The sequence below is a fragment of the Styela clava genome, chromosome 3 (assembly GCF_964204865.1).
Source record: "Styela clava chromosome 3, kaStyClav1.hap1.2, whole genome shotgun sequence".
Lineage (NCBI taxonomy): Eukaryota > Metazoa > Chordata > Ascidiacea > Stolidobranchia > Styelidae > Styela > Styela clava.
The window spans coordinates 24,408,817-24,429,048 of record NC_135252.1 but is presented as its reverse complement, the minus strand read 5'-3'; the positions used below and the strand labels follow the sequence as shown (position 1 = coordinate 24,429,048).

General features: G+C 38.0%; 4 protein-coding genes across 5 annotated transcripts in view; all 4 read right to left on the bottom strand.

Annotated features, from left to right (window-relative positions):
* LOC120342765 (leucine zipper transcription factor-like protein 1) overlaps nucleotides 1–20,232 on the bottom strand; it is a 35,387-nt gene that overhangs the window by 13,048 nt on the left and 2,107 nt on the right. The gene's annotated exons all lie outside the window — the stretch shown is intronic.
* On the bottom strand, nucleotides 1,030–7,538 carry LOC120342408 (uncharacterized). Of its 2 annotated transcripts, none has more exons than XM_078110972.1 (4): nucleotides 7,182–7,538; nucleotides 6,338–6,592; nucleotides 2,156–2,188; nucleotides 1,030–2,122 (listed from the first exon to the last, which is right to left on the bottom strand). In XM_078110972.1, exons 1-4 carry the CDS (start codon nucleotides 7,228–7,230, stop codon nucleotides 2,103–2,105), a joined length of 357 nt encoding a protein of 118 aa, XP_077967098.1. In that variant the 5' UTR covers nucleotides 7,231–7,538; the 3' UTR covers nucleotides 1,030–2,102. The 2 variants fall into 2 exon arrangements, with proteins under 2 accessions (XP_077967098.1, XP_077967097.1); XM_078110971.1 differs by having other exon boundaries at nucleotides 1,036–2,188; nucleotides 7,182–7,306; nucleotides 7,411–7,538.
* LOC120342665 (uncharacterized) lies at nucleotides 8,655–13,123 on the bottom strand. The gene is made up of 3 exons (XM_039411593.2): nucleotides 12,957–13,123; nucleotides 11,612–11,881; nucleotides 8,655–8,985 (listed from the first exon to the last, which is right to left on the bottom strand). Exons 1-3 carry the CDS (start codon nucleotides 13,003–13,005, stop codon nucleotides 8,900–8,902), a joined length of 405 nt encoding a protein of 134 aa, XP_039267527.2. The 5' UTR covers nucleotides 13,006–13,123; the 3' UTR covers nucleotides 8,655–8,899.
* LOC120343336 (uncharacterized) lies at nucleotides 16,035–19,718 on the bottom strand. Its single transcript, XM_039412473.2, has 6 exons — nucleotides 19,609–19,718; nucleotides 19,316–19,374; nucleotides 18,501–18,516; nucleotides 17,796–17,846; nucleotides 16,771–16,994; nucleotides 16,035–16,354 (listed from the first exon to the last, which is right to left on the bottom strand). Exons 1-6 carry the CDS (start codon nucleotides 19,676–19,678, stop codon nucleotides 16,160–16,162), a joined length of 615 nt encoding a protein of 204 aa, XP_039268407.2. The 5' UTR covers nucleotides 19,679–19,718; the 3' UTR covers nucleotides 16,035–16,159.

The window sequence follows — 20,232 nt, the reverse complement described above, 5'->3', positions numbered from 1 at the left end:
ATAACCGCTTAACCATATGGCACACCACGGCCTCTCGTCCGGTTACCATTACGTGTCGGGTATGGGATTAGTTAGATATTTTTGTTTTCGAGAGCATGGACTTGATAGAGGAAGCCGTAAGCGACCAGCGGTTACGTGAACCACCCTACAGCGGCGAGGAGTCAGCAATCCTCTCGCACGTAACCATCCCTGCATGGGATTCGAATCAGAGTAATCAGAGGTGCGGTAGCGAGCGTATTCCTAACGCTTAGCACGATGAGCCACACCAACTACAACGGTTGTCATGGTCATATCGAAAACGACGTTCGATGGCAAACACGCAGTTAATTGCATGATAAAAATAAAATATCCGAATCTGAATCTACCATTTGCGTGAAGTAAATGAAGTTCTGAAATCTAATCCTGAAACGGATTGTTTGAAATTCCGGTACTCCTGAAGTATGCGCACCAAGATGTCGTACAACCTGAACTCAAACTTGAGTTTAGGTTGTGCGCCATCTTGGGCGCATACTTCAGGAGGTCCGAAATTCTTTCTAGTCTCAGACAAGTAGGCAGATGAGTTGAAGAGGATTTACATACTTACCGGTTACCATTCCATGTCGGGTATGGGATTAGGGACTTCAAGATGTATATGCACCAAGATGGCGCACAATCTGAACATAGTATGTGTACCAGGTTAGGGTTCAGGTTGTGCACCATCTTGGTGCACATACTTCGAGAATGCCGGATTAGTTGGTTATTTGTTTTCAGAAGCATGGACTTGATGTTGGACGAAGCCGTAATCGACCAGCGGTTATGTTAACCACCCTATGGCGGCGAGGAGTCCAGCAATCACATAACCACCCCGCATGAAATACGAACCCACACAGGGTAATCAGAGATGCGATGGCGAGCGTATTCCTAACACTTAGCATGATGGCAACATAGGTGGTAATACTTATGCACCATGAATATCAAGCGCTTGGACATTGCTTACCATTCTTTCTTGCACACATGAATAGACCCAATCCGGGGTGCTGCTACTCCATAACTAAAATTGTTTTATCTGGTCTCATTTCACCCTGAAATGCTATTTTTATTTCATTCTACGCTGAATAAGTGCGTTACGTATTTTCAGCATTGAAGAAAAAAATAAATTACTGATATATTTATTTCTCACAAAAGAATTGCACGTATCCCAGCGAAAATTGCATAATTAATACAGAAAAAGGTAATTCATAAAATCAAATTGCGATTAAAAAATAGGAGAATTAATGCACTTAAGAGTTGAACACAAATCGCCACCAAACATGTACCATTCGGCATAAGCAGAAAGTGAAGAATCCATATATATATAGGCGTAACGCCACCAGCACCAGCAAAATTTGGGGCGCTCCTCCAGAGGTGTGTGTACCAATATGGAGGTAACTAATTTTGTTTGCCCACTTTACATCAAGTTGTGTAGAGGAAAATAAAACCTATGAGAGTCACTTGGACAGACCATGAGCTCGTAATAGAACTAAATAAGGAAAATAAGAATAAAATTATGACCTAACCCTAACCTGGTACACACACTACGGGAGTACCAAATTTGGAGCCTACAAAACCAAATCACAGAATATTTGAAAAGCTAATCCTAGAAGGCAATGCTATATTTTACCAAATAGCGATCATAGGCATAACTCAGCGAGCCAAGGTTAGAGTTAATCACTGCGCTAAGAGTCTTACTGGTGATAAGTCTCGTTCGACTCATTTTATTTCTAAAGGAATCGATCAATCTTGCATGTATCTCTCACAGAAAGCATAGGATTCGTATAAATCAAAAAAGGTACTCCTGAAGTATGCGCACCAAGATGTCGCATGAACCCTAAACTTGTGCGCCATCTTGGTGCGCGCGCATACTTCAGGAGGTCCAAAAAACTCACTAGTGGCATTTAGTGAATACAAATTGCATAATTGGTATAGAAAAAGCAATTAATAAAATTAAATTGAACTAATAAAAATATTAAAGCGATAGACAAATATTTGGTGGTAAACCAATGACAAACTACGATAAACATTTTTAAAAAGAAATCCAGCATTCCACCTAATAAGCCTTCCATAAATATCTATGACTTGCTCGTCTACTTGCGGCCACCTTTTGTTGCTTTTTTCTTTGAACAGAACTCCACTTTTGCATGAACTGCAAATGGCGCAGTCTGGTTGTTCCCTGAAAATAGATACAAAGAAAGTGTTCTCGTTGAAAGGGAGATAAGTAAAAGAGAAAATAAAATAAGTGTTTTGTGGGCGTGATAGATTGGCATTTCAAACGGGGTGATCGTTGCCATATCTTGGCAAGCTCTATTTCATGATTATGATGTAATTTTTGGATGCTGTAGTGCAGTGGTTCTTAAAGTATGGGTCGCGACCCAAACATGGGTCGCGGAAGGTATAAAATTGGGTCGCGACAAGGTCGTCGGCAATCTAAGAGGAGAAGGACGAATTTTCAGTTTTCCTAATGTTTCAATTTAGCTTCTAAACTCTGGTATTTAAAAATAATGTAATATAAAATTTCAATCACGGTAAGAACTGTCTTGAGCTCGTTGTTACATCACAATTCTGATATGCCAGTCACGTGTATTATTTTTATGGTATCGGTAACCATGCACGTCGCTTGTCGTTGTATTGACCGAGTGGAATGTCGTCTTAGTGGATTAAAATAACCAAAAATGGGTGTCTTTTTTGTAATGTAAATTGTAATAGACGACGCAATGAAAAAGCTCGCTTCTCGACATTAGATTATTCAATATCTAGAGAAAATGTGACTTCATCTCGAGGCACCATTTACCGTGAACGAAGCAGTGTGTGCACATTTGATGAGTGAAAAGTTGTATATTGCGAGAGATACCGAAGGTCAGCTAGGATGTCGTGTTTGCGACGGATAGCGGACGCCTTTTCTGCTACAATTCGCGACTTGTGCGAGCGAGGATATTTGGCTCTGACGGTTATCAAAACTAAGCTCGCAATCGCCTCGATACCCGTGACAACTTGCGTATTGCGTTAAGTAAAATAGAGCTGTGTATTGAAGATATAATGAAAAGGAAATTTTAGTTTCATCAATCTCACTGAGTCAATGGACTGTTTCTAATAAATAGTTGTCTGTATTTGAGTCAAACTGTATTAACATTAAAAACACATTTTGCGTTATTTAGGATTGGGTCGCGAGTATTCATAAAACTCAGATTTGGGTCGCGCTCGAAAAAGTTTAAGAACCACTGCAGTGTGTAGTCAGACAAGGATCGGGAACGACATATTCACAAGATGTTGAGTTAACATGTCAGTATTTATTTGATAGGTTTCTACAATAAAAGCAAAACGAAAAAATAGTAATTTAACAATGTGATAGACCTACAGGGATTCTAACCTCTGATCTATTACATGCAAGGACAAAAAGGGTCCGTTGATTTAACCATTTTGTAGCTAAAACCCACAAAAAAGGAAAACCTGATTGTTATTGCCTTGTTTAATTAAACACACCAGGTGGTATAGCCATTTCTTTATGGTTAATTAACATTACACTGCTTTTTTTATGATTCAAGCACAAATATGTAGAACAATGAATGCATTCACAAGTTAGCATAGGTCAAGGCTGGTAGAGATAAGATCTGGCCCATAAATCCCGACCAGACCTCGTGGGTATTAAACCCGACCCGAACTAATTAGCTGGATTTGCAGGCCCGAGCTTGAAGCAAACCCGAAATTTCATATATTATTTAGGAGTATAAGAAGAATATTTTCGGGGGTCAGAGGCAGGGTTGTCCAAAACGAATCGAATATTCGAAATTATTCGAATATCAAGGTATTCGAATACCTTTTCGGCTCATTTCCGAATAATTACGAATAGTAGTCACTTTTCGCCGTAAACACGGTGTTTCGTTTTACCGGAATCTTCAAACGACTTTTTACGCTTTCTCACGTATTGTAATGACGATGAAATAGAGTCGGCATTTTGATTGTTTATATTCAGCGCGAATGTACGTCGCATAGTGTTGCGACACATTTGCACGTTTGCGTTGGTGGACATTGCCGACATTCGTCTTTTAATTCACAAAATCATTTCCATTAGTCGAAAAATCGACAATCACCGTATTTCCCGGCTAATAAGTCGCTTTTCTTGACCCAATTTTGGCTTCATTTTTTGGGGGGAGGGGCGCCTTATTGAGAAAGCATGTTTATTTTATTTCTATGTGGCATGCTTATTTTTCGCATTAGTCTTCTCAAGCATAATTTGTGTTAAACCTTATATTTGGTTCTTATGGGTCTGCCAATCATGATATTTAATCGTAGGCCGGTTATCGTTACTTAAAAGAGAAAACACGGCCACCGCCACCGAGATAAAGTAAGTGATTTATGACCCTTTGGTTTTGCCGATTCAGCAGAACACGACAGGGACAGGAAAACACAGCTGTGAAATAACCCGTGGACGTACAGTGTGTTACTTATCACATTCCAAAATTATTTCAACATTCGGGTTAATAGGTTGTCCAAAATGATTGCCGTTTTACAACTTGAATTTACCGCTCAATTGTTAAAAATAGTTAATTCTGCAAGTATGATTCTACCAAACTAACATGATCTGGTTCTAAACATAATAAAATTATTAGCGCATATCAGCATAACTGAACAACAGGGACACAATTTTTCTACCCGTCTTATTGGAGGCCTGTATGGAAAAAAACCTTTTTTGAGTGCTAAAAATAGACATCCTCCTATTTGCCATGTGGACATATTAGCCCGGAAATACGGTATTTATAGCCGTCATTGTTACGATATCCAATAAATTGTCACAAGTTGGAAAAACAAGTCATTTATTAGAAAATAATTTCTGGCAAATATTTCTGATAACGATAGTTAAAAGTATCGATCCTTTAGCAGGATGATTTTTTGTTGCGCAAAATAATCCAATCCATGACTGGTACCAGCATTTAAAATGTCATGCGGTATTAATTTAATTCTGTTCAATGTAACTCATGGTTGTATCGACAATATGTGGACATAAAATGTGTGGTAAACTGACCGGTAATATTAAATATTGATTTCCATTTTTATATTGACAAAATATTGAAAGTATTAATACCAAATACCACGGGTATTTGTGGACATGAAATACGTGGTAAACTGCCCAATTATAATTAATTTCGGATTCGTATTTACAAAATTATAAAACTATTATAATTCTAAAATGCAACGGCGATCTGTGGCCTTAAAATGTGTGGTAAACTGCCCGATTTACCAACATTTGAGTTATGATAATAGAATTAAATTAACACGGTCAGGCATTTTTAAAATATAATTAGTTTTTGATTCTTATTTTACGAAAAATTGTCACAAGACGGAAAAAGAATTTATACTTTATCCCACTCTTGGGAACTAATTTGGATGATGTTTGCCATTGGTTTGTATTTAAGAGTATGGACTTTTTACTAGGATGATTTTGTGTTACGCAAATATTCAAATCCATCATCGATACCACTATTGCCGTATTAATTTAATTCTGTTAACATGACTCTGGTATATAAAATATATACTGCAATAATCTGCAAATATGAAATGCCTGGTAATATAGCTAGGTTGTAACTTGTAGATAGCAGTTATTCCATTGCTTATTATATGGAAATTCTTACATACATTTAGATAAGCTTCAATTAGTGAATTTTATTTTCGAAGTATTCGAAATTTCATATTCGAAAAAAATAATTTCGAATGTATTCGAAATAGTGAACTATTCGATATTGGCCATCCCTGGTCAGAGGTCAGGGAAAGGTCACCAGCTTCTTTGTTTTATTCAAACTATTTCTTTTATAACAAGTTTTCCATAGTTTAGTATCCACACATAGTTTTAGTATTTCTTTTAAGACATATATTTATTTAAAAAAAAGTCAGCGATAGAGAATTGTCGAGTTGGGCTTCAGATCTTAGCTCCAATTGCTGGTCATTGACTCGAGCCCCACGGAACCCACCTTGATTAACAACGGAACAGAGGCCGCCACATGGACAATATTACTGAGATATAGGTATCCAAACACAACACATAATATACTTGTTCCTTCTCCTGATTAATTATTTTATTGTCTGTTATGCTGAATATCGGTTCGAAACAAACATACTCATACATTAAACCGCCATTTCAATTTTGTTTTGAAGTTTTTAATATCTTAACCAGGTTCGTTTATTTTGATCAGCGTTTGTTGAAGCTCTTCATTTCATTTGACATACTTTCATATACCCAAAATCAGATACGCAAATTGCATCAAAGTTCTTTTACCCATTTTAATATAAAACTTCATAAATACCCGATACCTTTATTAGTAATTCCCACCTTTTTTAGTCTTTGCTGGCTGACATTTGACAGACAACTTAGCGGAAGTGGTGGCCGAAGTTGCCTGTCCTCTTTTAGCATTGCTTTGTTTGGTCTTGGTAGAACTGGATGCAGAAGTAGGAGTCTTTCGGCCCCAGTTCGCTTTCTTTTGTTTGTTTGTATTCGTCACAGACTTGTTCTGGTTCTTTTTGGCAGCAGATGCCGAGCTATTTTGACTACGAGATTTTGTAATACTTGAATTTACAGTGGCAATACCTAGAAAACAAGTTGTGCTTGTTTTTAGATGTGCCGCATCGTGCTGAGTGTTAGGAATATGCTCACCACCACACCAAGTACTCTGCGTGGGTTCGCAGGCTTGAATCCTGTAGACATCTAGGATTTACCTATTCATCCCGGGGGAGAGGGAAGCCAATAAGATGGCTTAACCACATGGCAAACCACGACCTCTTTTCAGGTAGTGGTAACCATTTCATGTCAGGTATGGGATTGGCTAGTTTCCAGAAGCATGGGCTTGATGATGGAGGGAGCTGCATCTGACCAGCGGTTACGTGAACCACCCTACGGCAACGAGGAGTCCAGCAAGCCTCTTGCACATAATCATCCCCGCATGGTATTCGTCTTGCGAACTCATGCAGTGTAATCAGAGGCGAGTGTATTCCTAACGTTTGACACGATTAGTCACATCGCCGAGCCAGGTTAGAATCTACAAGATGATATTGCCCACCACAATATTTTTGAACTGTTTCATAAATCAGTAAATAAATAAGTTCTTTTATTTTATTCTGAAATTGTTATCCAGTCTTGCTCTGCTTATCCTCAAAGCAAATGAGAATACTTCACATACCTCCATGTATATGGATGTTTATCAATGAAGCTCCACCAGCCTTACTCATATCCGAAGTGTAGTTATCAGTACCGGTATCGGTACTGCAGTATCAGTCAATTTTCAGATTTTTGTGCTAAATAGATCTGAAAATATTTGTATAACCTTTATAAATGAGTGGCTAGGAATCCTAGGATATGAAATTCATATATATCCTAAGGCCTTGTTGCGAGTGGTGCACAGGACTTACTGTTAGGCTTAGAAGTACCCTCGCCATCAAAGTTAGGATTGCTGGCATCCAGTTAGGGATCATTACAAGTATCAAATCTATAGTTGTTTTTCCATGATTTGTGTATTTTTGAAGATAATTTTTTTATCCTATATTGCCTTCTATTGATTCTTGCATGACGAAATAAAATATCTGAATCTGTGCAGAAAAATTGATGTACCGGTATTCGTCGTCGACACAAGGTGGTTGCAGCTACCAGTACGGTATCAGCACCGCTGGTTGGTTTTCGGTGTGACTTCCTCTACCATCAAGTGCATGCATTGCAATGCATTTCAAACAAATAACTATGTAATTCACCCCATACCCATAATGCAGTAATACGATACCGGTAGCCGGACGTCAGCCATATGTCGGGTCTAGTACCGGTTAACGTACCGTATAGTTTAGTACGGTACCACCGGTACCGGTACTTCCAGTGGGCGTAGCATAACGATTTTTGCATATGTTATTCCCAACCCTCACCTGACTATTCCATCCAAAAATTACGTCACTACAACGTCACCATCACGTCATAGGGATTGCCGAAGTATAATTACGATCGCCCGAAATGGCATCTGCGCCGCCGATAAGAACTTGCTAAAGCCCGCGATCTCTCTCCTATCGTGATCGTTGCGACGAGAAAACGAGAGAAATAGCTTGCTCGATTTCGGGTTATCGAGCCGTCTGCGCGTTTTGGACGACCATCCGCATACTTCGGTGGGCCTTATTACGCCACTGTGACGTAATTTTTCGGTGAGGTAGTCAGGTGGGGGTTAGGATTGACATATGCAAAAATTGGGTCCGGTATAGTTTAGTACCACATTCACTTCTAGTTGGCCTGGCTCAACAATTTTTGCATATGTCAATCCTGGGATGGTTATGTGCGAGAGGATTGCTGGACTCCTCGCCGTCGTTGGGTGGTTCACGTAACCGCTGGTCGGTTACGGCTTCCTCCACCACCAAGTCCATGCTTCCGTAAACAAACAATATAACTAATCCCATACCCGACTTGGAATGGTAACCGGACGAGAGGCCGTGGTTCGCCATACGGATAAGCCGTCTTATCGGCTTTCCTCTCCCCCGGGATAAATATGTAAATCCATCCAATCCTAACCCCCAACTGACTACGTCACCGAAAAATTACGTCATTCCGACGGTTTTGTTTGCTTTCCTGTTTCCACAACCAGTTTTTGTTTATATCAATCATTTTATTACTTGCTACGCTGATTATGAAGTCGAAATAAACTTATAAATGAAAAACAAAAATTACAACAAGCTAAAAGTGCATAGTTATTTTCATCGATTGCATACATTGAAAAAAATAATGGAAAGCAAATTGCATAATCGGTCTGTAAAAACTGAAATAGGGTAAATAATTGAAATCAAAGTTAATAGGAAGGAAGAAGAGATGATAGGAACCATTATAATGCACAAATCAGCCCAAGATCAGAAATTTGTAAAAAGGGGACGCTTAAGCTACTGAACAGCCATCTGGAACTGTCTGTTTCTTGCTTCTCTTTTTGCGGCCACCTTTCGTTGCCTTCTTCTTTGCATGATCTTAAAGAGCAAATGTTATTATTAAAGGAGATGCATTTTGTGGTCACATTGACCTATGACCTAACAGGTGGAGCGCGTTAGACCAGCAGTACCACTTCTTTTTGGCGATACCTTCCATCTTATATTATGTGCGTTTTAAACCTTATCTGAGGTTTTGTTTGCTCTCCTGATTTCATAATCAGTTTTTATTTATTTGTTTTTATCAATCATTTTATATTTATGCTGATTATGGAGCCGAAATAAACTTATACAGTCACAAATTTTATGCACTACCGAGTCAAATTAATTCCTATGAAGCATTGCCACATTAAACTTAATTTACAACACTTCTGTTTCTGTGATAACTACACTTAACGCCAGGCAGGCACGCTCGTAAGGTAAACGACAAACACCTGACATGTACTTCCTCATATGCTAATAACTACAAAATGAATGCTGTATAACAGGATAGGACAAGATTTACATATTTATCCCAGGGAGAGGAAAGTCGATAAGACGACTTAATCATATGGTGAACCACGGCCGCTCGTCCGGTTACCAGTAGGGCTGGGCATTTTCAAATCGGTTCGAAGCTAAATTTCGAATCGCCGCCGAATCTTGTTTTTTTGTTTCCGCCAATGGTCGAGGTGAATTCCTCAATTATTTTTTCATTGAAGTCATATTTTTTCAACGCAATTCTAACATATGACTATTTTCTGTAGTGAGTTATTGTTAAAGCGTGTTTGTTATTGTGTGTGAACGCTCACAATCTATCTGAGTGATATATTCTATGTCTTCAGTAATTTTATTTGTTAAGAAGACCAATTACTATAATAAAGTCGCTTACAATTATATATTTAAGTATTCGAGATTCGATTCTGAAATCAGAAGATATTCGAAAATGCCCAGCCCTAGTTACCAGTCCATGTCTGGTATTGGATTAGTTAGCGAGTTATTTTGTTTTTGGAAGGCATACATCCGCGAACACTGCATTAGACTGGCAGTGCAGGTTACACAGCTCTGGTTTAAATCCCACGCCCACCTTCTCTGAGTAGGCAATGCTGAAACGAGAGTCCAGTCTCTCAAAAATAGTAACTCTGTAGTATACATATTGATAGATATAAGTCAGCAGCTTCTTATACATCGCCTTGTTCAGCGCAAAAAGCCTGAATGAGTGTCGTACAAAATATTAAGAATGCCCAAATGACAAATTATTCATAGATTAAAATTAACTATCTCAGATTGATGATTTTAGAAATAATTTTGACATCTTTATTTAAAAAACCATCATTTTCAGTAATTAAATACTCAAATACTCCACACGGCAACCTGATGGTGTTAATTGTTAGGAATATGACTGTTATCGCCTGGTGAGTAGGGCTGGGCAATTTTTCAAATACCTGATGATTTCAGAATAGAATTAAATATTTTTTTCCGAATTGAATCTCGAATACTTGAGAGATAATTGTATGCTACTCTTTTATTAAATTGGTCCTGTCAATAAATGAATTACTGAAAACATAATAAAATTACATCTTTCATATAGATTGTTGAGCGTTTACACACACAAAAAAAACACATTGTATCAATAACTCACTACAGAAAATAGTCATAGGCCATGTCAGAATTGGGTTGAAAAAATATGGCTTCAATAAAAAAATTCACCCAGACCATTGGCAGAAAAAAAAAATATGATGAGGGCGATTCGAAAATTTGCTCTGAACCGATTCGAATAATATAGTACATGGCGGTCCAAGGTTGTCGGCTCCTCGGGCCACAAATTTATTTTTTCATTGTTTGCGGGCCACAATAGTGCCAAGAATAGGTAAACAGTGCAATACAAAAAAAACCTTGTATTGTGCAAACACATAGTTATCAGACATAGCCATCCCGGGCTAATAGAATCCGCATTCGATTTTTCTTTTTCTATGATGCCTATATTGTTAGCATATACTCCCGACCAAAAAGATAGAAAGCCAGATAAAAATTTAGACTGCCAAGCACATCATTCAACTTTGATATTTGCTTCAGCTAGCCATAACACTAGTCAAGTCAGTGACATTAGTGTCAAATATATATATATCAATAATATGTAACAATATGTTTTTTCAATTAATTGCGATTTATTGATTACTCTCAGAATGTGACGCGGGCCACAGATAATGAAGCAGCGGGCCACATGTGGCCTACCCTGATATACTATTTGATTAGAAATGCCCAACTCTAGCAGCCACCACAGCTTTACTACTGAGATATGGGAATTCTATCCTAAACACAACACATAATATACTCTCTTCAATAAACCTTATTTACGGTTTTTTTTTTCCTGGTTTTATATTCGGTATTTATTTATTTGTTTCTATCAATATCTTATCTATAGAGTCAAAATAAGCCTCTAATCATACAGTGTGTTCATAAAGCCCGGTATAATTTCAATTTTGTTATGAAGTTAGTTCTCAATATATTTCAACCCAGTTTAATTTTTATCAGTGTTTATTTATTGAAGTTATTTACTTTATATAAATAATAAACCTTTATGAGTTACAAACAATTGCAACCAACCATAAGTTACACAAATCGATATTCTTTTACCTAATTCAATACACGACTTCATGAACACACTGTATATTCGTTTAGTCATTCCTACCTTTTTTAGCCTTTGCCGGCTTACGTTTGGCAGACTCCTTAGTGGAAGTGCTAGTCTGTCCTCTTTTAGCACTGTTTTGTTTGGTCTTAGCTAGCCTAGATTTGGCTGTTTTTACTTTGCTCTGTTTAGCAGATGTAGTAGAGGCCGCTCGGTTTGCTTTTCTTTTTTTGGCTGTATTTGTCGTGGCCCTTTTTTGGTTCGTTTTGGTTGCAGATGTAGAACCATACCGACGGCGAGGATTTGTAATTTTTGAACTCCCAGTGGCAATACCTAGAAAACAAGATGTTCATACTTTGAGCTAAATAATTTTTTAACGTCTTCAACTCCGAACAAATACTCTGTTAAGAAACGAGCTATAAAATAATTCCTACCAAATTTGTTTTAACAAGAGATTAATTAATATAATTAAGTATAAACTACGTAAATTGATTAGGAATAATAACATGAAATAAATAACTGGTTGAAGAATCAGAAGGGCAAATAAACCTAGGGTTGGGTTTTGTTTAAAACCCATAAAATCCAAATAAAAAGGTATTTTCAATAAGCATGTTTACATTGTATGTTTATTCATCTAGGAAATTGCCAATTCCTTAGCCTACTCTTTCTTTCGCACATTCAAGTCACATTCAGAAATTTCAAAATTATCTCCGGTCCGGTTACCATTACATGGGTATGGGATTGGTTAGGTATTACCGTATTTCTTCTCAGAAGCATGGACTTGATGGTGGAGGAAGCCGTAACTGACAGGCGGTTACGGTGGTGAGGAGTCCAGTAATCCTCCTGTCCTCTCTATCCCCGCATGGAATTCAAACCCGCCAACCCACGTCTGCACATGGAGTAATCAGAAGCGCAGTGACGAGCGTATTCCTGGCATTTAGCACGATGAGCCACGCCTTCTCCCCTTGAATCCCACCACTGCTCGTATATGAGACACAGTAACACACAGTGCTATGCGTTAAGTCTGTAAGTTGTCTAGACCCAATGTTATTGCCCACAAACAATGAATTTTTTTTCATCTTCCTTTTTGTACTGTACCGGTAATCTGTTTTTCTTACCGGTTCACTATTATCCAGTCTTCGGACAGTAGGATGGGATTTACATATTTATCCGGGAGAAAGCAGTCGTTATTCGCATGGAACCACAGCCTCTCATCCGGTTACCAGTCCAGCAGTCATATCGGGTACCGGTATGGGATTAGTTAGCCGGTTATTGTTTTAAAATGTATGGACTTGAAAGTTTGTTTGTCTTTGAAGCAACAACAAGCCTGATAAGTAGGACTGGATACCGGTAGTGATACCAGGTACTGGTACCCCTAAAACTTTGTAAATGGAAATACTTCACATACCTCCCTGTACATTGATGTTTATCAATGAAGCTCCACCTGCCTGACTCATATTCAAAGTGTATTTCTTCGTCTTTTTTACAATATCGGTAAATTTTAATTTTATGTAATAACTCTAAAAAGTAATAAAATCAGTTTAAGTTCATTTCAGCTCCATAATCAGCATATCTGAGAATAAAATGATTGATGAAAACAAATAGATAAAACTGAAAATATAATCATATGATCCAGGATGAAGTCACTGGACAACCTGACAACAGGCCGTGGTGCACCACATACGATTATAATTAAGGTCATCTCTAAGCATTTTACGTATATCCTTTAAATTTGCATAAATAATTAATCAATATATTTGAATACTCTCACGCAGCATATACAGATGGGTTAATGTACCGGTACAGTGCTTGGTCCCTTTCTTTAGAATGCTGTTCCTATGGACCTTTCCCCGACCTTTGACCCCAGAAAAATTCTTCATACACTTTACCATTGCAAAATTTTCAGGGCTATTTTGAGAGTGCTTTTGCGAGTTGGCGCCATTCCTCAATGGTTGGCGCCCGTAAAATGGGGTATCCGTTTCAAACCATCATTATGATTCATCGCATACAACAATCTATTTTTTATGATGTGGTGTGGCTCAACGGGCTAAGCGTTAGGAATACGCTCGCCACCGCACCTCTAATTACTCTGCGTGGGTTCGCAGGTTCGAATCCCATGCAGGGATGGGTATGTGCGAGAGGATTGCTGGACTCCTCGCCGTCGTTGGGTGGTTCACGTAACCGCTGGTCGGTTACGGCTTCCTCCACCACCAAGTCCATGCTTCCGAAAACAAACAATACAGTAAAACTAATCCCATACCCGACTTGGAATGGTAACCGGACGAGAGGCCGTGGTTCGCCATATGGATAAGCCGTCTTATCGGCTTTCCTCTCCCCCGGGATAAATATGTAAATCCTATCCTATCCTAAAAGTACCGGTAAAGAGTTTTAGCCTAGTCTATCACTGCTATTTTTACGCTAATTTTTTATTACTGCAATCAAAATAAAAGATCAAATTAAATAAAGATCAAAATTACGCTCCTCTATTCTCAAAACATCGCCGTATAAAATGCGAAAAGACGGACAACTCACCAGAGACCAGACCTCTCTGTGGTCGAGTTGTTCGTCAGTCGCCAGGGGCGTATTTTAATATGTAGTGTTTTTTTTTCTTGTTGCTGTAAGCTTTTTTAAATTAAAGTTGAAATGAGACACTGTCTTATTTTCGGGAAACACGTTAATGAGAAAGTAGAATTAGGAAGGAAGCAATTACCAACATTTCAAGAAAATCACATCATTTGATCTAAATTACGAAACTCTATGGAGAAATGGTATGGGATGTTTTGGCGTGCCAAATTGGCACAAATATTGTATTTATTACTTGGACATAACTAAAGATTAAAATATGTTAAGGACATTGCAGCATAAAGGCATCATAATAGGACATATGGGTGGTGTGTGTGCCAGGTTGGTGTAAGGCCATAATGCCAGGTACAAATACTACGAGAGTCAACTAACTAATCCCATGCAGAACGGGACGTGAGGCCGTGGTTCGCCATGGTTGAGTCTTGAGTCGTCTTATTGGCTTTCATCTCCCTGGATAAATATGTAAATCCTATCCTATGATCAGGTTTATTATATACTGTATAGGGTTACCATATTTTTGTGATCTCAAAGCGGGACGCCTCCAAAGACCATACCTGGGAATTTTGCACCTTCAAATTTTACATGGAGGGACTACAATTAAAACCCGTTATCGTTAGCACTCTTTCGGAGTACGGGGCTAACACGTGACAAAATGTAGCAATTATCCGCTAACAAAACTACGAAACAAACAAAACCACGCACCCACTCTCAGCGAAAAGGCTAACGGTACGTTATACGGCAACAACAGTATCAAGAACATTCTAATTGGTATCGTTCTTGTATTATGCTGACTGATTGAACGCCAAAGCGGGACATTTGGCTGACCTGTCGGGAAACCGGGACAAGACGTTGAAAAGTGGGACTGTCCCGCCTAAATCGGGACGTACGGTAAGCCTAAGTATATAGAATGGTATTATGGAACGCATATATTGATTCATCACTATGTTAGCGTTATCCGTGCCGGATTTTTGAAAGTTAGGATTGTACAAAGCAACCGTTTTTCATCCGTTAGATTTTCTTTCCATCTGCATTTTATAGGTGAAGTACTATCCGAATCAGGTAAGTTTAACATTGGAAATATAATTAGTTTTTTTTATTTATCCCAGGCGAGAGGAAACACGATAATACGGATTAATTAAATGGCAAACCACGGTCTCTCACGGTTATCAGTCTATGTGGTGAGTGGTAATAGTTAGTCAGTCATTTGTTTAGAAAGAATGGACTTGATGGTGGTGGTAACCGACCAGTTGTTACGTGAGCCATTCTACGACGGCGCGGAGTTGAAGCAATTGGACATTGACAATTTGCCTGCATACAATCCCGTTTGAGTAACTAAATTATATTGTTTTTGCATGACAAAAATAAATGTCTGAATTTATAGACTTGAATTAATGCTAAAAATCTGCTCCGGAAAGAGGTGCACCAAGATGACGCACAACCTGAACCCTAACCGGGTACACACACTATGTTCAGGTTGTGCGCCATCTTGATACACATACTTCAGGAGCGCCAGAATTTTAAATAAGAATTAAACTGGGTCATAGTAACTTTAATGCGGTAAAAGAACGATGGAGATGTTTCAGACAATAAAAGTCCGGTTACCGGTCCATGTTGTTAGCCAGGTATTTGTTCACTTGGTGGTGGAGTAAGTCATAGTGTAGCAATCCTCTCTCGTACGGGATTCAAACCCGCGCTGGCGAATCAGAGGTGCGAGAATATTCCTGAGCATGATGCGCCATGTTTCTTTGTGAATAGTCTTCTCATACTGTTTTAAAGCTCTAAATCTGATTTCAAATATTCATGCGTGTCAAACTGTGTCAACTGGCTGATAAAACAATAATAAAGAAAATCCACAAATAATAACTATGAAATTGATTTAATGAGCAAGAGTTTTGATAGACAAGGCGACCACTTCAAAACATAGGTTATACGGTTAATAATAGTAAATGAATAATATAAGTAATTAATAAAAAGTGAGAACTCTTTGTCGTTATATCATTCAGTCCGTCAACGTAGTTCTGTCAGGTTTTATATCTCACAGATGACACCGTTGCGTTTCCAGGATGGTGGTGTATTGGACATTCTCTGATATTTAGTCTTTGGATCGTTATCGACACGAACAGCAACATTTGTGTTCAATGCATCGGATTTCGGATAGGTAGGAAACCAATCTTCGGTTGCTATAGTGATTGGTTCTCCACTTGACAGAAAAAGCTTATTGTTCTGTAACAATTGAATAAACGATTTCAAAATTTGTTCGCAACTGACATATTAGATGAATGATGAAAATAGTTGCTTTCAGTAATGAGTTTTATAGTAAAGGTAGTCATAGACGAAGTATGCCAAGTGATGTGTTAAGAACTACGTGAAAATGAGTGAAATTACTGAAAATATCACAAATTCTGAAATATTCTATATTGGGTTTTTCTAATTATCCAATCTATTAATAAATCATAAGGCATCGTTATTAACCTGCCCATTATTTGGTAATTTTATTAGGCCTACGCCAGCTCCTTCACTCATATGAGATTGGTATTTACGCTAGCGCGCTGCTAAAGACAAGCTTTGAGCCAACCTTGAACCCGGTGTAGTTTACAAAAATGAGTCAAACTCTGCTAGACTGTGATCTATTAACTGACCTTATACTCCATCCCAGTCCAGATGCTCAACGTTGTCTTACCAGCAGGAATTAGTGAGCGCAGATAAGTGAGCAACAACTTGAGATGCTTCTGATCGTATATGTTCGCGGGTTTTCCGTATTTCATTGATTTACAAATGACTTTGCCATCGTTGACGGTGACGTTCAGTACCGTATACACAACTACTCGGAAGCACTTTGACTTGTATGTGACGTCACATTTAACTGAAAACAACATTATTGCTGTCATTAAATAATTTATAATAAAAAGACAAATCAAATTAAAATCGAATATAAAATTGTGTCGGTTTTATGAGACCTCAGAAATATTGTATTCATATAATAGCAGATATAGAAAGAGTAGCCACTAAAACTAACTAACTATACTAAAGCGGCAAATTAAATTTGTTTCAGATGTGAGAATATATAGCAAGTTTAGGTGCAAGGTTGGTGGACGAAGACGTAATCGCAAGTGCAGTTTCAAGTATTTTGTGGCGTCTAGAGCTGCCGCAAAACCATTTCCAAACCATGGCCGCTATGACCAAACCCACGGCGACTGACTTTTTAGCTGCCACAAACCAATAGCGATCTGCCGTGGTTACGGCAGCAAATCGAATACCACCAATTTTGCTGCCGTAACCACGGCATGTCGGCTGTAATAGCAGGGCTGCCCCTGATGGTGATAAATATTGGGTAAGTTGGAACGCTTTTCTTATGAATACAGTTTTGATGTATTTGGGGTTAGGTTTAGGTTTAAGTAGATATAATTCCGCACGATAAACTAAAATATTGTACATGACTTTGTATAAATACCCGTAATAGCGCCATAAAATCAAGGCAAGAGACGCCGCGGTACGTTCGTGGCAGTAGCTGCCATGAAGTGGTAAGAATTGCTCCCCCGTAATCGGCTAGTAGTTTAATCACCCAGTGTCCAATGCTTGAAATATTTTGTAAATAAAATGCTAGTGTTCTGACGGGCGAGAAAGATTTTGTAGTCAAATTATCAAATCAGAGAAATGAAAATACTTTGAGCTTTTTTCTTTTCGTCCCGACTCCTCTTGATCAATCTGGCGATTTCTGTAAAAAAAATTGACATATTTTATTTTTGTGTAAGGTAAGGTGCTTTTAAATCATTTTTCGGCGCTCCGGACGTATTCGTTCAGGATGTGCACTATCTTAGTACTTGGGGAGCACCCAGTTTTCATCATATTATATTGTCCATAGTTTTTTATTCGCTGACGACCGTAACTAACTTTGCTTATCGTAATATGGCAACACTATATAAACATCGCAGAAAAATACATTTTGCAAAGTGTGAACCAAATCATTTAAGTAACAGGGATTGTCGTGAATAAATTTTACTAAACTTCGTTTCCAAGCGAAAAAGGAAAGGACTTGTTGGTAAGAGCGTTGGAACTTAGCGCTATGTTGGCGTCGTTGGTTAAGAATATTAGACTCGATGCCCGGCACTGAGTGTGATAAATTGAATTTGCAATGCCAGAGCAAAAATGTTCCGGGATTTGAGGAATGGTAGCTCAAAACTACCAGTTGCTTCTCGAGCTATATTCGAAAGAGAGATGATTCAACAAAAAAGTACTTTGATAAGCTTACACGATAAAAAATAATTTTAAAACTATTGCGTTTTGTTATGGCTCAAAAGTCTGTCAAACTTTTTCAATCACGAAAGTATTTTTCAAACATAACATATATCACGAAGTAACGCGAACTCACCGGAGCCATCGTCTTTCTGTGAAATAAATATAAAATGAAGATGATTAGTAAAGTGATTATAATACGTTGTTTTAGAATTAGATTATATAAGTTGCGTGTCAAGCAAAATTCGAATCAGCCTCAACGATTTGGGATTTAAATATTGAGACAAGAGAGCTACGCCCAAATATATGGACACGTCTGTTCGCAGTACGGTTTACCGTACCGTCAGATCACAGTCTACAAATATATTCACACCAAGCGAAGCAGTACAGTAGGACTCAAAATGGCGTCCGATGTCCGCAGAACGTTCGGTGACGTCATAGCAAACAAAACAAATCTTACAGAGCTAACAGAAATATTTGAAATAGATAAAAGTAATAGCCTTCTGGAGAAAAATTTCATCTTTAACCACTAAAAATTTCAAAGCAATTGGTCCAGTGATCAAAGAGAAAAGCGGTTTTTCAATATTTCCACCAGGTGTCCAAAAAGTGTCAATGAACAACATAAAAACAAAACGATCGTTATGTCCACTAAACGTGTTCAATAAAAATATAAATTGTTTGAACTGATGACCCGGTACTTTGAGCGTCGAGCCCAACAGCTTGTCCTAAGCCTTGTTTAGACAGTTTAGGAAATGCAAGATGAAAATTCCAGATCCAACTGTCTTTGCCCAGTAGGCTACATGGTATAAAATTGGGAAGGCAGTTCTGGAAACAAAGCTTTGATAAATCCGAAAAATAGTAGTTTTATACATAACAGTGATTTCTATCCAAAGCCTTGCTCAGATTCAAATAGTAAATAATAAAAAAAAAAGATAAAAACTTAAATCTTACCTTGCAATCTCCAACCTGGACAAGTTTTCCATTCACGATTTTGGAAACGCAGGCTCCAGCTGACGAAAAAAATAGGAAATGGAATATAACGAAATCTTGGGCGAAAAGTTATGGGTACCACGTTCCGGTGTCCGCCATCTTGGTTCAAATATTTTGGGAGTACCGAATTATAGGCGTTGAGAGTGATATCTCTCTATAAAAATTAAGGAATCTTTAATATTTCACAATCGTGGTACCAGAAGCCAGCGGTGGAAAAAAGTGTATCAAGTAATTGTGTCCGAAACAAATCTTACCCGGTACTTTTAGTTCCGCAAATAAGCCACAGATGAGAGAGATGAACAAAATAATTTTAAGAAAGTCCATGTTTGCTTTTAGAAAGGTTTGATGACACAGCTAAATGCTTAGATATAAAGTAAATAACTGTAAAAATATTTAAGGTTATTGCAGGATTAGTACCGTCATAATTAGCTGTTTTAATTGGCATTTTCGAGTAAGTTTTGTGGAAAAAATGCAGTAATATAAAATAATATTTGAGTAGAGGCTATGAGGCAGACTATTAGTTGAGGCACAACTCAAACAATTTAGAGTCAAATATAGCTTTAAGGTTTATCATTTTGATTTACACGGCTCGTGAATTTGAATGACCCTGCTTGACATGCGCATGATCCAACAAACTAGCCTGAACGAACAAAAAATATAAAACATACATTGCCATTCTGACGACTATAAGCTACCTTGGCAATATTTACCCAAAACTTAGACAATCCTGTCACTACAGTATTTAATTTATAATTTCTAGTCGTCATACCTCAAGTCGTTCATGTGATACAGGACATCGAGAGATCTATGTTTACGCATCTTATCGTTGTTGTCTTCTACATAAAACGCCCTTCTCATGCAGCAACCATATAGGTCAT